Source organism: Chiloscyllium plagiosum, unplaced genomic scaffold, assembly GCF_037043375.1.
Source record: "Chiloscyllium plagiosum isolate Xiang-an unplaced genomic scaffold, Cpla_swu_hap1 HiC_scaffold_39, whole genome shotgun sequence".
Classification (NCBI taxonomy): Eukaryota; Metazoa; Chordata; class Chondrichthyes; order Orectolobiformes; family Hemiscylliidae; genus Chiloscyllium; species Chiloscyllium plagiosum.
The window spans coordinates 19,315,060-19,333,083 of NW_028270177.1; the positions used below are offsets into that span (position 1 = coordinate 19,315,060).

An 18,024-nucleotide genomic window follows, 5' to 3' on the forward strand; every position below is an offset into this window, starting at 1 on the left:
TCATAGCTCCTTGAAAGTGGAGTCGCAGGTAGATAGGATAGTGAAGAAGGTATTTGGTATGCTTTCCTTTATTGGTCAGAGTATTGAGTACAGGAGTTGGGAGGTCATGCTGCGGCTGTAAAGGACATTGGTTAGGTCACTGTTGGAATATTGCGTGCAATTCTGGTCTCCTTCCAGATGTTGTGAAACTTGAAAGGGTTCAGAAAAGATTTAGAAGGATGTTGCCAGGGTTGGAGGATTTGAGCTATAGGGAGAGGCTGAACAGGTTGGGGCTGTTTTCCCTGGAGTGTCGGAGGCTGAGGGGTGACCTTATAGAGGTTTACAAAATTATGAGGGGCATGGATAGGATAAATAGATAAAGTCTTTTCCCTGGAGTTGGGGAGTCCAGAACTAGAGAGCATAGGTTTAGGGCAAGAGGGGAAAGATATAAAAGAGACCAAAGGGGCAACGTTTTCACGCAGAGGGTGGTACGTGTATGGAATGAGCTGCCAGAGGATGTGGTGGAGGCTGGTACAATTGCAACATTGAAGAGGCGTTTGGATGGGTATATGAATAGGAAGAGTTTGGAGGGATATGGGCCGGGTGCTGGCAGGTGGGACTAGATTGGGTTGGGATATCTGGTCGGCGTGAACGGGTTGGACCGAAGGGTCTGTTTCCATGCTGCACATCTCTCTGACTGAAGTGATGTGAACAAACAAGGACCATCCTTCTGGAAAGGACAGTAATAGAGCAGTCACAGTAGATGAACAACCCAATATCCAGCTTCGAACTTCCTAATCTTTTTCCATCTGAATCTAAATTCCCCAACAGAGGGAACTGAAACTCCATTTCTCTTGGTGTGTTAGTGAAGGCCCCTAAGCCAGTCATTGCTACACAGGTTTAGTACAGCAGCGATATGGGCATGCAAACCCCAATTACTGAGCCACCTCAAGCTAAGTGCCAGTCTTACCTGGTGTCCCACTGATTTCTTGTGCTCCTTGCTGGCCTGCAGTGATCGAGGCTTGGCCGATTTCACAGTTGCCCTGGTAACAGGGGGACGTCCTTCAGTAGGGCTGGTGGCCGGTTTCTCATCTTGGAAGAGCTCCGCGAGAAGATTCAACTGGTTTGGTGTGAATCGCAAGAACAAGCAGAGAAAAATTTCACATCAGCAAATCCTTAACCCTTTGTTCCGAAAACTCACACCCAAGAAACCAGGCACTGGGTCGGCTGATGCTGCAGACCCACAGTCAACATTTTAATGGGGCAGCAATCCTATAATTGGCTTTTAGAAAAGACAAAGATTCAATTTGTGCACCGACCCAATTAACCGCTCAATGATCCTAAATAGAAAAACACTGAAATTACAGCACAGAAACCCAGCAGATGACATTGGTAGAGGTACAGGTAGATCTTTGACGGATGTTGCACCCGGTGCGGTCTCCTCTACATCGGGGAGACAGGGCGCCATCTTGCGGATCGTTTCAGAGAACGTCTCTGGGATACCCACACCTACCAACCCCATCACCCAGCGGCTGAACACTTCAACTCTCCCTCCCACTCCATCAAGGACATGCAGGTCCTGGGCCTCCTCCACCGCCAAACCGTTCCCACCCAATGCACGGTGGAAGAACGCCTCATATCCCACACTGGAACCCTGCAACCACACAGGATCGATGTGGATTTCAACAGCTTCCTGATTTCCCCTCCCCCCACATTATCTCTGTCCCAAGCCTCCAACTCGGCAGCGCCGTCTGGACCTGTCCATCACTCCACCTATCACCTTCTCCCTCACCTTCATCCACCTATCGCTTTCTCAACTACCTTCCCCCCAACCACACCCCCCTCCCATTTATCTCTCAGCCCCATTCCTGATGAATGGCTTATGCCTGAAACGTCGGTTCTCCTGCTCCTCGGATGCTCCCTGACCTGCTGCGCTTACTCAACGACACACACTCGACCCTAATTCACAAAGAACCCAACTGACTGTTGATCAGGTCTAATTTTGACCTGAAATTCTCATTAACAACTCACCTCAAGATATTTGATCACAGGAGGAGAGCTGCAATGCTTCAGGTTCTTTTTTTTTCAACCAGAAAGCAGAGAAGGGGCTTATGTGGTGCAATGGTAGAGTCCCTACCTTTGGATCAGGAGACCCGGGTTCAAGTGCTACCTACTCCAGCTTTGCGTAAGAACATCTCTGAATCGAGCTGATTTGAAACTATCTACCAGCAAGCAGAGGCAGGCAGCACAGAGTTAAAGGCTTCCAGTGAAGGGACAGGCTCCAAATATAGACTAGGCAGAAGTGGGTACTGCAGATGCTGGAGATTAGAGTCAAGATTAGACGGTGCTGGAAAAGCACAGCAGGTCAGGCAGCATCCGAGGAGCAGGAAAATCAACGGTTCGGGCAAAAGCCCTTCATCGTTACTCTAATCTTGACCCAAATATACACTGTCCTCACGCACTGAGACAAGGATTGCACACCAGTTCCAACAATGCAAATGACATCTTCAGGATTCTATGTTCCACTGGGATGGTGCAAAATCAACTCACTCCTTCCAGAGAAAGTTCCTTTCAAATCTCACTGTAACTTTCTAAACACACTTAGAATACCTATTATTTATTTATCTGTGCTATTTAACTCTGTGATCTGCCTGTATTGCTCACAAGACAAAGCTTTGCACTGTGCCTCGGTCCACATGACAATAAATTCAATCCAATACCAGCACTGATTTATTGCAGAGTACAGATTCAGAGTACAGTCAGCAACAGAAGGCAATCATTAAGCTGCTGTGTTTCTGGCAATTTTGCAGGCATCAAACACGGAATCCACTTAGTGAACTCTGTGTGCCCTCTAAATTACAACTCCTCTCTATTCAAAGCACTGCGTCATGTTGAAGTACAGATTTATAGCCATTTCTTCGGTGGTTTTGCTTGGAGAGGAGGCAGAGGGACGACGTCATCACGCAGTTTCATTTTGTCCTCATCCTTCACACTTGCACTTCTTGGTAAGCTCCATTTGCTATCTTACAGTCTCTCCGGGTCGAGCACCGTGTCCACTCTGCTTCGACAGGTTCAGAGCTGGCAAGGAGTCCAACGCTGAATCTGCCAACTCTGTCGCACAGAGGGTAAGTGGTACAGGAAGGATGGGGGAAGACAGGCTTCGGGCTGCCTCTGATAACTCAACATCACTCATACACATCCCTAATGAAGTCTCTCGATGTGCTGACTGCCTTCCCGAATGATTCTTCTTTGTCACAAGCCAGACCCTCCCAGAGGCAATGGCTGTATTTGATCTCTTCAGAAATGTTCTGAGGACATTAGTACAGTAATCCTGATATTCCTCTTGGGAACATGGATCTGAGCTGTGCAGACAGCAGCTGGTTGGCAGTAGGCCGGTGTCAGAAATACCATCAACAGCTGCTGACAGAGGAGTTGGTTTTGAGTGTTTAGCATCTCAATGCTGGCCTAGTGACTAAGACCTGTTACAAATCCACCTTTACATCACCCCAACTGGACGGGACACTCATGCAAGAGGAGCTCTAAGACTCTGTTAGGAATTGTGAGCAAGGGGGACGCCGTCTCAGGCGAAGAGGTCAATTGTATAGGACTGAAATGAGAAGAAAGGTCTTCACTCAGGGGACTTGATACCTGTGGAATTATCAACACCCGAAAGGGTTGTAGATGCTCCATTAGTGAGGAAATTCAAGGCAGAGATCAGCAGACTTTCAGGGAATCAAAGGCAATGGAATGCTGGTGAGACAATGAGTGGACCATCCATGATTATACTGAATGGCAGGGTAGCTTGAAGAGATAAATCTTCTAGGCTTCCTTTTTTAAAAATATTTTTTGTATCATTCAGGATAGTGAAACTACTGACTGAGCTCAAGGACAGCCAAAATAAGCATGCATATTTAAAAATCCACCGTATTTATAGATAAGGTGGATTATAGTGAGGCTGATGAGGGCACTAATGTCTCTATTCAATAGTCTCATGCAGCAGACAGATCAAGCCATATCCTTCTTGGTTGCTAGAACAGCGCAGCCCTGGGGCTTTCCATCTCATGCAACAGCCAGAGATAAAAAATTTCCAGTTTGTAAAACTTTTACCTTCTGAGGAGTCAACATCCATGTGCATCAAACAGGACAAAAGAAACGTAGCAATCAGCATTGAATCAGAAAACATAACCAAATAAAAACAGCACAGTGGCCAGCGTTTGGAGTTTCTGTCTCTCACTCTCTCTCCTGCGCATTCTCCCTTTCACTGCAATAATGTTCCACCAATAGTCACTACCCCTTAATACCAATTCTACATAACTAATGATAATGCAGGATTTCTTGAAATCAAAGGCCAAGTATCCTTGCTTCAGGATGGCTGACTTGACAGAAGTGAGTTGGGCTGGGGTGAGGTGGGGTGGGGGGCAGGAAACTGCACTGGGAGGCTTCTCAAAAGAGGGCAGAGATATTTATGAGATGGAGACAGCTAGCTGATTTATATACTCAACAACCCAATAAGGAACGCCCCTATTCCTGTCTCTTTCTCTCCTGCTCCCTCTTTTATTCTCAGACACAAAGCATGCACACACAACACACACACACAAAGCATGTGCACACAGACAGACAGACACAGACACAGCATGCGCGCGCGCGCACACACAGACACAGCGCGCGCACACAGACACAGCACGCGTGCGCACACAGACACAGCACGCGCGCGCACACAGACACAGCACGCGCGCACACAGACACAGCACGCGCGCAGACAGACACAGCACGCGCGCGCAGACAGACACAGCACGCGCGCGCACACACAGACACAGCACGCGCGCGCACACACAGACACAGCACACGCGCACACACACACAGACACAGCACGCGCGCGCCCACAGACACAGCACGCGCGCACACACACACAGACACAGCACGCGCGCGCCCACAGACACAGCACGCGCGCGCCCACAGACACAGCACGCGCGCGCCCACAGACACAGCACGCGCGCGCACACAGACACAGCACGCGCGCGCACACAGACACAGCACGCGCGCACACACAGACACAGCACGCGCGCGCACACACAGACACAGCACGCGCGCGCACACACAGACACAGCACGCGCGCGCACACACAGACACAGCACGCGCGCGCACACACAGACACAGCACGCGCGCGCACACAGGCACAGCACGCGCCCGCACACAGGCACAGCACGCGCCCGCACACACAGGCACAGCACGCGCCCGCACACACAGGCACAGCACGCGCCCGCACACACAGGCACAGCACGCGCCCGCACACACAGGCACAGCACGCGCGCACACACAGGCACAGCACGCGCGCACACACACAGGCACTGCACGCGCACACACAGGCACAGCGCGCGCACACGCACACACAGGCACAGCGCGCGCGCGCACACACAGGCACAGCGCGCGCGCGCACACACAGGCACAGCACGCGCGCGCGCGCACACAGGCACAGCACGCGCGCACACAGGCACAGCATGCGCGCGCGCACACACAGGCACAGCACGCGCGCGCACACACAGGCACAGCACGCGCGCGCACACACAGGCACAGCACGCGCGCGCGCACACACAGGCACAGCACGCGCGCGCGCACACACAGGCACAGCACGCGCGCACGCACACACAGGCACAGCACGCGCGCACACACACACAGGCACAGCACGCGCGCACACACACACAGGCACAGCACGCGCGCACACACACACAGGCACAGCACGCGCGCACACACACACAGGCACAGCACGCGCGCACACACACACAGGCACAGCACGCGCGCACACACACAGGCAAAGCACGCGCGCGCACACACAGGCAAAGCACGTGCGCACACACACACAGGCACAGCACGTGCGCACACACACAGGCACAGCACGTGCGCGCACACACAGGCAAAGCACGTGCGCACACACACACAGGCACAGCACGTGCGCACACACACACAGGCACAGCACGCGCGCGCACACACAGGCACAGCACGCGCGCGCACACACAGGCACAGCACGCGCGCACACACACACAGGCACAGCACGCGCGCACACACACACAGGCACAGCACGTGCGCACACACACACACAGGCACAGCACGTGCGCACACACACACAGGCACAGCACGCACGCGCACACACAGGCACAGCACGCACACACACAGACAGGCACAGCACGTGCGCACACACACACAGGCACAGCACGTGCGCACACACACACAGGCACAGCACGTGCGCACACACACACAGGCACAGCACGCACGCGCACACACAGGCACAGCACGTGCGCGCACACACACAGGCACAGCACGCGCGCAGGCACGGCACACACACACAGCACACGCACATACACACACAGCACGCGCGCGAACACACACACAGGCACAGCACGCGCGCGAACACACACACAGGCACAGCACGCGCGCACACACAGACACAGCACGCGCGCACATACAGACACAGCACGCGCGCACACACAGACACAGCACGCGCGCACACACAGACACAGCACGCGCGCACACACAGACACAGCACGCGCGCACACAGACACAGCACGCGCGCACACACAGACACAGCACGCGCGCGCACACACAGACACAGCACGCGCGCGCACACACAGACACAGCACGCGCGCACACACAGACACAGCACGCGCGCGCACACAGACACAGCACGCGCGCGCACACACAGACACAGCACGCGCGCGCGCGCACACGCAGACACAGCACGCGCGCGCGCGCACACACAGACACAGCACGCGCGCGCACACAGACACAGCATGCGCACGCGCACACACAGACACAGCACGCGCGCGCGCACACACAGACACAGCTCGCGCGCGCACACACAGACACAGCACGCGCGCGCACACACAGACACAGCACGCGCGCGCACACACAGACACAGCACGCGCGCGGACACACAGACACAGCACGCGCGCGCACACAGACACAGCACGCGCGCGCACACACAGACACAGCACGCGCGCACACACAGGCACAGCACGCACGCACACACAGGCACAGCACGCGCGCACACACAGGCACAGCACGCGCGCACACACACAGGCACAGCACGCGCGCACACACACAGGCACTGCACGCGCGCGCACACAGACACAGCACGCGCGCGCACACACAGGCACAGCAAGCGCGCACGCACACACAGGCACAGCAAGCGCGCGCACACACAGGCACAGCACGCACGCAGGTACGGCACAGACACAGAGCACGCGCGCGCACACGCACACACACACACAGCACGCGCGCACAGACACACCGACACAGCACGCGCGCACACACAGATACAGCACGCGCACACACAGACAACAGCACGCGCACACACACAGACAACAGCACGCGCACACACACAGACAACAGCACGCGCACACACACAGACAACAGCACGCGCACACACACAGACAACAGCACGCGCACACACAGACAGACGCAGCATGCGCGCAGTCACACAGACACAGTACGCACACAGACACACAGCGCGCGCGCGCGCGCACACACACACAGACACAGCACGCGCGCGCGCACACAGACACAGCACGCGCGCGCACACAGACACAGCACGCGCGCGCACACAGACACAGCACGCGCGCACACACAGACACAGCACGCGCGCACACACAGACACAGCACGCGCACACACACAGACACAGCACGCGCACACACACAGACACAGCACGCGCACACACAGACACAGCACGCGCACACAGACACAGCACGCGCACACACAGACACAGCACGCGCACACACAGACAAAGCACGCGCACACACACAGACACAGCACGCGCACACACACAGCACGCGCACACACACAGACACAGCACGCGCACACACACAGACACAGCACACGCATACACACAGACAGCAAGCGCACACACACAGACACAGCACGCGCACACACACTGACACAGCACGCGCACACATACAGACACAGCACGCGCACACACAGACACAGCACGCGCACACACAGACAAAGCACGCGCACACACAGACAAAGCACGCGCACACACACACACACAGCACGCGCACACACACAGACACAGCACGCGCACACACACAGACACAGCACGCGCACACACACAGACACAGCACGCGCACACACACAGACACAGCACGCGCACACACACAGACACAGCACGCGCACACACACAGACACAGCACGCGCACACACAGACACAGCACGCGCACACACACAGACACAGCACGCGCACACACACAGACACAGCACACGCACACACACAGACACAGCACACGCACACACACAGACACAGCACACGCACACACAGCACGCGCACGCACACAGACACAGCACGCGCACACAGACACAGCACGCGCACACAGACACAGCACGCGCACACACAGACACAGCACGCGCACACACAGACACAGCACGCGCACACACACAGACACAGCACGCGCACACACACAGACACAGCACGCGCACACACACAGACACAGCACGCGCGCACACACACAGACACAGCACGCGCACACACACAGACAACAGCACGCGCACACACACAGACACAGCACGCGCACACACGGACAGCACGCGCGCACACACAGACAACAGCACGCGCGCACACAGAGACGCAGCACGCGCGCGCACACACAGACACAGCACGCACACAGCATGCGCACACACAGACAGAGCACGCGCACACACACAGGCACAGCACGCGCACACACAGACAGACACAGCATGCGCACACACAGACACAGCACGCGCACACACACAGACACAGCACGCGCGCACACAGACACAGTACGCGCGCACACACAGACACAGCACGCGCGCACACACAGACAGAGCACGCGCGCACACACAGACAGAGCGCGCGCGCACAGACACAGCACGCGTGCACACAGACACAGAAACAGCACGCGCACACAGATACAGAACGCGCACACACAGACACAGCACGCGCACGCACACACACAGACACAGCACGCGCACACACACAGACACAGCACGCGCACACACAGACACAGCACGCGCGCACACACACTGACACAGCACGCGCGCACACACACTGACACAGCACGCGCGCACACACACTGACACAGCACGCGCGCACACACACTGACACAGCACGCGCGCACACACACTGACACAGCACGCGCGCACACACACTGACACAGCACGCGCGCACACACTGACACAGCACGCGCGCACACACAGACAGAGCACGCGCGCACAGACACAGCACGTGTGCACACAGACACAGAAACAGCACGCGCACACAGACACAGAACGCGCACACACAGACACAGCACGCGCACGCACACACACAGACACAGCACGCGCACACACACAGACACAGCACGCGCACACACACAGACACAGCACGCGCACACAGACAGCACGCGCGCACACACACTGACACAGCACGCGCGCACACACACTGACACAGCACGCGCGCACACACACTGACACAGCACGCGCGCACACACACTGACACAGCACGCGCGCACACACACTGACACAGCACGCGCGCACACACTGACACAGCACGCGCGCACACACTGACAGAGCACGCGCGCACAGACACAGCACGCGTGCACACAGACACAGAAACAGCACGCGCACACAGACACAGAACGCGCACACACAGACACAGCACGCGCACGCACACACACAGACACAGCACGCGCACACACACAGACACAGCACGCGCACACACTGACACAGCACGCGCGCACACACACTGACACAGCACGCGCGCACACACACTGACACAGCACGCGCGCACACACACTGACACAGCACGCGCGCACACACACTGACACAGCACGCGCGCACACACACTGACACAGCACGCGCGCACACACACTGACACAGCACGCGCGCACACACACTGACACAGCACGCGCGCACACACTGACACGGCACGCGCGCACACACAGACAGAGCACGCGCGCACAGAAACAGCACGCGCACACAGACACAGAACGCGCACACACAGACACAGCACGCGCACGCACACACACAGACACAGCACGCGCGCACACACAGACACAGCACGCGCGCACACACAGACACAGCACGCGCGCACACACACTGACACAGCACGCGCGCACACACACTGACACAGCACGCGCGCACACACACTGACACAGCACGCGCGCACACACACTGACACAGCACGCGCGCACACACACTGACACAGCACGCGCGCACACACACTGACACAGCACGCGCGCACACACACTGACACAGCACGCGCGCACACACACTGACACAGCACGCGCGCACACACACTGACACAGCACGCGCGCACACACACTGACACAGCACGCGCGCACACACACTGACACAGCACGCGCGCACACACTGACACAGCACGCGCGCACACACTGACAGAGCACGCGCGCACAGACACAGCACGCGTGCACACAGACACAGAAACAGCACGCGCACACAGACACAGAACGCGCACACACAGACACAGCACGCGCACGCACACACACAGACACAGCACGCGCACACACACAGACACAGCACGCGCACACACTGACACAGCACGCGCGCACACACACTGACACAGCACGCGCGCACACACACTGACACAGCACGCGCGCACACACACTGACACAGCACGCGCGCACACACACTGACACAGCACGCGCGCACACACTGACACAGCACGCGCGCACACACAGACAGAGCACGCGCGCACAGAAACAGCACGCGCACACAGACACAGAACGCGCACACACAGACACAGCACGCGCACGCACACACACAGACACAGCACGCGCGCACACACAGACAGAGCACGCGCGCACAGAAACAGCACGCGCACACACAGACACAGCACGCGCACGCACACACACAGACACAGCACGCGCGCACACACAGACACAGCACGCGCGCACACACACAGACACAGCACGCGCGCACACACACAGACACAGCACGCGCGCACACACACAGACACAGCACGCGCGCACACACACTGACACAGCACGCGCGCACACACACTGACACAGCACGCGCGCACACACACTGACACAGCACGCGCGCACACACACTGACACAGCACGCGCGCACACACACTGACACAGCACGCGCGCACACACACTGACACAGCACGCGCGCACACACACTGACACAGCACGCGCGCACACACACTGACACAGCACGCGCGCACACACACTGACACAGCACGCGCGCACACACACTGACACAGCACGCGCGCACACACACTGACACAGCACGCGCGCACACACACTGACACAGCACGCGCGCACACACACTGACACAGCACGCGCGCACACACACTGACACAGCACGCGCGCACACACACTGACACAGCACGCGCGCACACACACTGACACAGCACGCGCGCACACACACTGACACAGCACGCGCGCACACACACTGACACAGCACGCGCGCACACACACTGACACAGCACGCGCGCACACACACTGACACAGCACGCGCGCACACACACTGACACAGCACGCGCGCACACACACTGACACAGCACGCGCGCACACACACTGACACAGCACGCGCGCACACACACTGACACAGCACGCGCGCACACACACTGACACAGCACGCGCGCACACACACTGACACAGCACGCGCGCACACACACTGACACAGCACGCGCGCACACACACTGACACAGCACGCGCGCACACACACTGACACAGCACGCGCGCACACACACTGACACAGCACGCGCGCACACACACTGACACAGCACGCGCGCACACACACTGACACAGCACGCGCGCACACACACTGACACAGCACGCGCGCACACACACTGACACAGCACGCGCGCACACACACTGACACAGCACGCGCGCACACACACTGACACAGCACGCGCGCACACACACTGACACAGCACGCGCGCACACACACTGACACAGCACGCGCGCACACACACTGACACAGCACGCGCGCACACACACTGACACAGCACGCGCGCACACACACTGACACAGCACGCGCGCACACACACTGACACAGCACGCGCGCACACACACTGACACAGCACGCGCGCACACACACTGACACAGCACGCGCGCACACACACTGACACAGCACGCGCGCACACACACTGACACAGCACGCGCGCACACACACTGACACAGCACGCGCGCACACACACTGACACAGCACGCGCGCACACACACTGACACAGCACGCGCGCACACACACTGACACAGCACGCGCGCACACACACTGACACAGCACGCGCGCACACACACTGACACAGCACGCGCGCACACACACTGACACAGCACGCGCGCACACACACTGACACAGCACGCGCGCACACACACTGACACAGCACGCGCGCACACACACTGACACAGCACGCGCGCACACACACTGACACAGCACGCGCACACACACTGACACAGCACGCGCACACACACTGACACAGCACGCGCACACACACTGACACAGCACGCGCACACACACTGACACAGCACGCGCACACACACTGACACAGCACGCGCACACACACTGACACAGCACGCGCACACACACTGACACAGCACGCGCACACACACTGACACAGCACGCGCACACACACTGACACAGCACGCGCACACACACTGACACAGCACGCGCACACACACTGACACAGCACGCGCACACACACTGACACAGCACGCGCACACACACTGACACAGCACGCGCACACACACTGACACAGCACGCGCACACACACTGACACAGCACGCGCACACACACTGACACAGCACGCGCACACACACTGACACAGCACGCGCACACACACTGACACAGCACGCGCACACACACTGACACAGCACGCGCACACACACTGACACAGCACGCGCACACACACTGACACAGCACGCGCACACACACTGACACAGCACGCGCACACACACTGACACAGCACGCGCACACACACTGACACAGCACGCGCACACACACTGACACAGCACGCGCACACACACTGACACAGCACGCGCACACACACTGACACAGCACGCGCACACACACTGACACAGCACGCGCACACACACTGACACAGCACGCGCACACACACTGACACAGCACGCGCACACACACTGACACAGCACGCGCACACACACTGACACAGCACGCGCACACACACTGACACAGCACGCGCACACACACTGACACAGCACGCGCACACACACTGACACAGCACGCGCACACACACTGACACAGCACGCGCACACACACTGACACAGCACGCGCACACACACAGACACAGCACGCGCACACACACAGACACAGCACGCGCACACACACACACACAGCACGCGCACACACACAGACACAGCACGCGCACACACACAGACACAGCACGCGCACACACACAGACACAGCACGCGCACACACACAGACACAGCACGCGCACACACAGACACAGCACGCGCGCACACACAGACACAGCACGCGCGCACACACAGACACAGCACGCGCGCACACACAGACACAGCACGCGCACACACAGACACAGCACGCGCACACACAGACACAGCACGCGCACACACACAGACAACAGCACGCGCACACACACAAACAGCACGCGCACACACACAGACAACAGCACGCGCACACACAGACAGACGCAGCATGCGCGCACTCACACAGACACAGTACGCACACAGACACACAGCGCGCGCGCGCACACACACACAGACACAGCACGCGCGCGCACACACAGACACAGCACGCGCGCGCACACAGACACAGCACGCGCGCGCACACAGACACAGCACGCGCGCACACACAGACACAGCACGCGCGCACACACACAGACACAGCCCACACACACACACAGAGACACAGCACGCGCACACACACAGAGACACAGAACACGCACACACAGAGACACAGCACGCGCGCACACACAGACACAGCCCGCATACACACACAGAGACACAGCACGCGCACACACACAGAGACACAGCACGCGCACACACACAGAGACACAGCACGCGCACAGAGACACAGCACGCGCGCACACACAGACACAAAACGCACACAAAGCGCACACACACAGACACAAAGCGCACACAGACAGACACACAGCACGTTTACACGCACAGACATATACACACAGAGACAGGCACAGCACGCACACACACAGAGACACACAGCACATTTGCAAACACACAGACACACACAGCACGCGCGTGCGCACGCAGACCTACACACAGCACGCGCGCGCGCACACAGACCTACACACACCGCCCGCGCACACAGACAGGCATACACACAGCGCGCACACAGACAGGCATACACACAGCGCGCACACAGACAGGCATACACACAGCGCGCACACAGACAGGCATACACACAGCGCGCACACAGACAGGCATACACACAGCGCGCACACAGACAGGCATACACACAGCGCGCACACAGACAGGCATACACACAGCGCGCACACAGACAGGCATACACACAGCGCGCACACAGACAGGCATAAACACAGCGCGCACACAGACAGGCTTACACACAGCGCGCACACAGACAGGCATACACACAGCGCGCACACAGACAGGCATACACACAGCGCGCACACAGACAGGCATACACACAGCGCGCACACAGACAGGCATATACACAGCGCGCACACAGACAGGCATACACACAGCGCGCACACACAGACACTGCACGCACACAGACACAGCACGCGCACACACACACAGACACAGCACACGCGCGCACACACAGACACAGCACGCGCGCGCACACACAGACACAGCACGCGCGCGCACACACAGACACAGCACGCGCACACACACAGACACAGCCCGCATACACACACACAGAGACACAGCATGCGCACACACACAGAGACACAGAACGCGCGCACACAGAGACACAGCACGCGCGCACACAGAGACACAGCACGCATACAAAGCGCACACACACAGACACAAAGCGCAAACAGACAGACACACAGCACGTTTACACACACAGACATATACACACAGAGACAGGCACAGCACGCACACACACAGACACACAGCACATTTGCAAACACACAGACACACACAGCACGCGCGTGCGCACGCAGACCTACACACACCGCCCGCGCACAGACACAGGCATACACACAGCGCGCGCACACAGGCACGCAGACATACACAGACACACAGGCACACCACCACACAGACACACACAGACACACAGGCACACCACCACACAGACATACACAGACACACAGGCACACCACCACACAGACATACACAGACACACAGGCACAGCACCACACAGACATACACAGACACACAGGCACAGCACCACACAGACATACACAGACACACAGGCACAGCACCACACAGACATACACAGACACACAGGCACAGCACCACACAGACATACACAGACACACAGGCACAGCACCACACAGACATACACAGACACACAGGCACAGCACCACACAGACATACACAGACACACAGGCACAGCACCACACAGACATACACAGACACACAGGCACAGCACCACACAGACATACACAGACACACAGGCACAGCACCACACAGACATACACAGACACACAGGCACAGCACCACACAGACATACACAGACACACAGGCACAGCACCACACAGACATACACAGACACACAGGCACAGCACCACACAGACATACACAGACACACAGGCACAGCACCACACAGACATACACAGACACACAGGCACAGCACCACACAGACATACACAGACACACAGGCACACCACCACACAGACATACACAGACACACAGGCACAGCACCACACAGACATACACAGACACACAGGCACAGCACCACACAGACATACACAGACACACAGGCACAGCACCACACAGACATACACAGACACACAGGCACAGCACCACACAGACATACACAGACACACAGGCACACCACCACACAGACATACACAGACACACAGGCACACCACCACACAGACACACAGGCACACCACCACACAGACATACACAGACACACAGGCACACCACCACACAGACATACACAGACACACAGGCACACCACCACACAGACATACATACACGCACACCACCACACAGACATACACAGACACACAGGCACACCACCACACAGACATACACGCACACCACCACACAGACATACACAGACATACACGCACACCACCACACAGACATACACGCACACCACCACACAGACATACACAGACATACACGCACACCACCACACAGACATACACGCACACCACCACACAGACATACACAGACATACACGCACACCACCACACAGACATACACGCACACCACCACACAGACATACACGCACACCACCACACAGACATACACGCACACCACCACACAGACATACACGCACACCACCACACAGACATACACGCACACCACCACACAGACATACACAGACATACACGCACACCACCACACAGACATACACAGACATACACGCACACCACCACACAGACATACACAGACATACACGCACACCACCACACAGACATACACGCACACCACCACACAGACATACACAGACATACACGCACACCACCACACAGACATACACAGACATACACGCACACCACCACACAGACATACACAGACATACACGCACACCACCACACAGACATACACAGACATACACGCACACCACCACACAGACATACACAGACATACACGCACACCACCACACAGACATACACAGACATACACGCACACCACCACACAGACATACACAGACATACACGCACACCACCACACAGACATACACAGACATACACGCACACCACCACACAGACATACACAGACATACACGCACACCACCACACAGACATACACAGACATACACGCACACCACCACACAGACATACACAGACATACACGCACACCACCACACAGACATACACAGACATACACGCACACCACCACACAGACATACACAGACATACACGCACACCACCACACAGACATACACACACACCACCACACAGACATACACAGACATACACGCACACCACCACACAGACATACACAGACATACACGCACACCACCACACAGACATACACAGACATACACGCACACCACCACACAGACATACACAGACATACACGCACACCACCACACAGACATACACACACACCACCACACAGACATACACAGACATACACGCACACCACCACACAGACATACACACACACCACCACACAGACATACACAGACATACACACACACCACCACACACACTACACAGACATACACACACACCACACACACACACTACACAGACATACACACACACCACACACACACACATCACACACACACGACACACACACCACACACACACACACACACACGACACACACACCACCACACAGACATACACAGACATACACACACACCACCACACACACTACACAGACATACACACACACCACCACACACACTACACAGACATACACACACACCACACACACACACTACACAGACATACACACACACCACACACACACACTACACAGACATACACACACACCACACACACACACTACACAGACATACACACACACCACACACACACACTACACAGACATACACACACACCATACACACACACTACACAGACATACACACACACCACACACACACTACACCGACATACACACACACCACACACACTACACCGACATACACACACACCACACACACTACACCGACATACACACACACCACACACACACACACACACACACACACCACACACCACACACACCACACACACACACACACACACAGACACACACGACACACACACCACACACAGACACACACGACACACACACCACACACAGACATACACAGACACACACACCACACACAGACACACACAGACACACACACCACACACAGACACACACACCACACACAGACACACACACCACACACAGACACACACACCACACACAGACACACACACCACACACAGACACACACGACACACACAGACACACACACCACACACAGACACACAC

General features: G+C 57.3%; 1 protein-coding gene across 6 annotated transcripts in view; it reads right to left on the reverse strand.

Moving 5' to 3' along the window:
• Positions 1 to 18,024, reverse strand: part of myo5aa (myosin VAa) — a 243,849-nt gene that overhangs the window by 88,232 nt on the left and 137,593 nt on the right. For all 6 annotated transcript variants that reach the window (XM_087981139.1, XM_087981135.1, XM_087981138.1 and 3 more), the window contains exon 15: positions 950 to 1,099. In XM_087981139.1, coding sequence (XP_087837265.1) covers positions 950 to 1,099 — 150 coding nt within the window. The remainder of the gene's footprint in view (positions 1 to 949; positions 1,100 to 18,024) is intronic.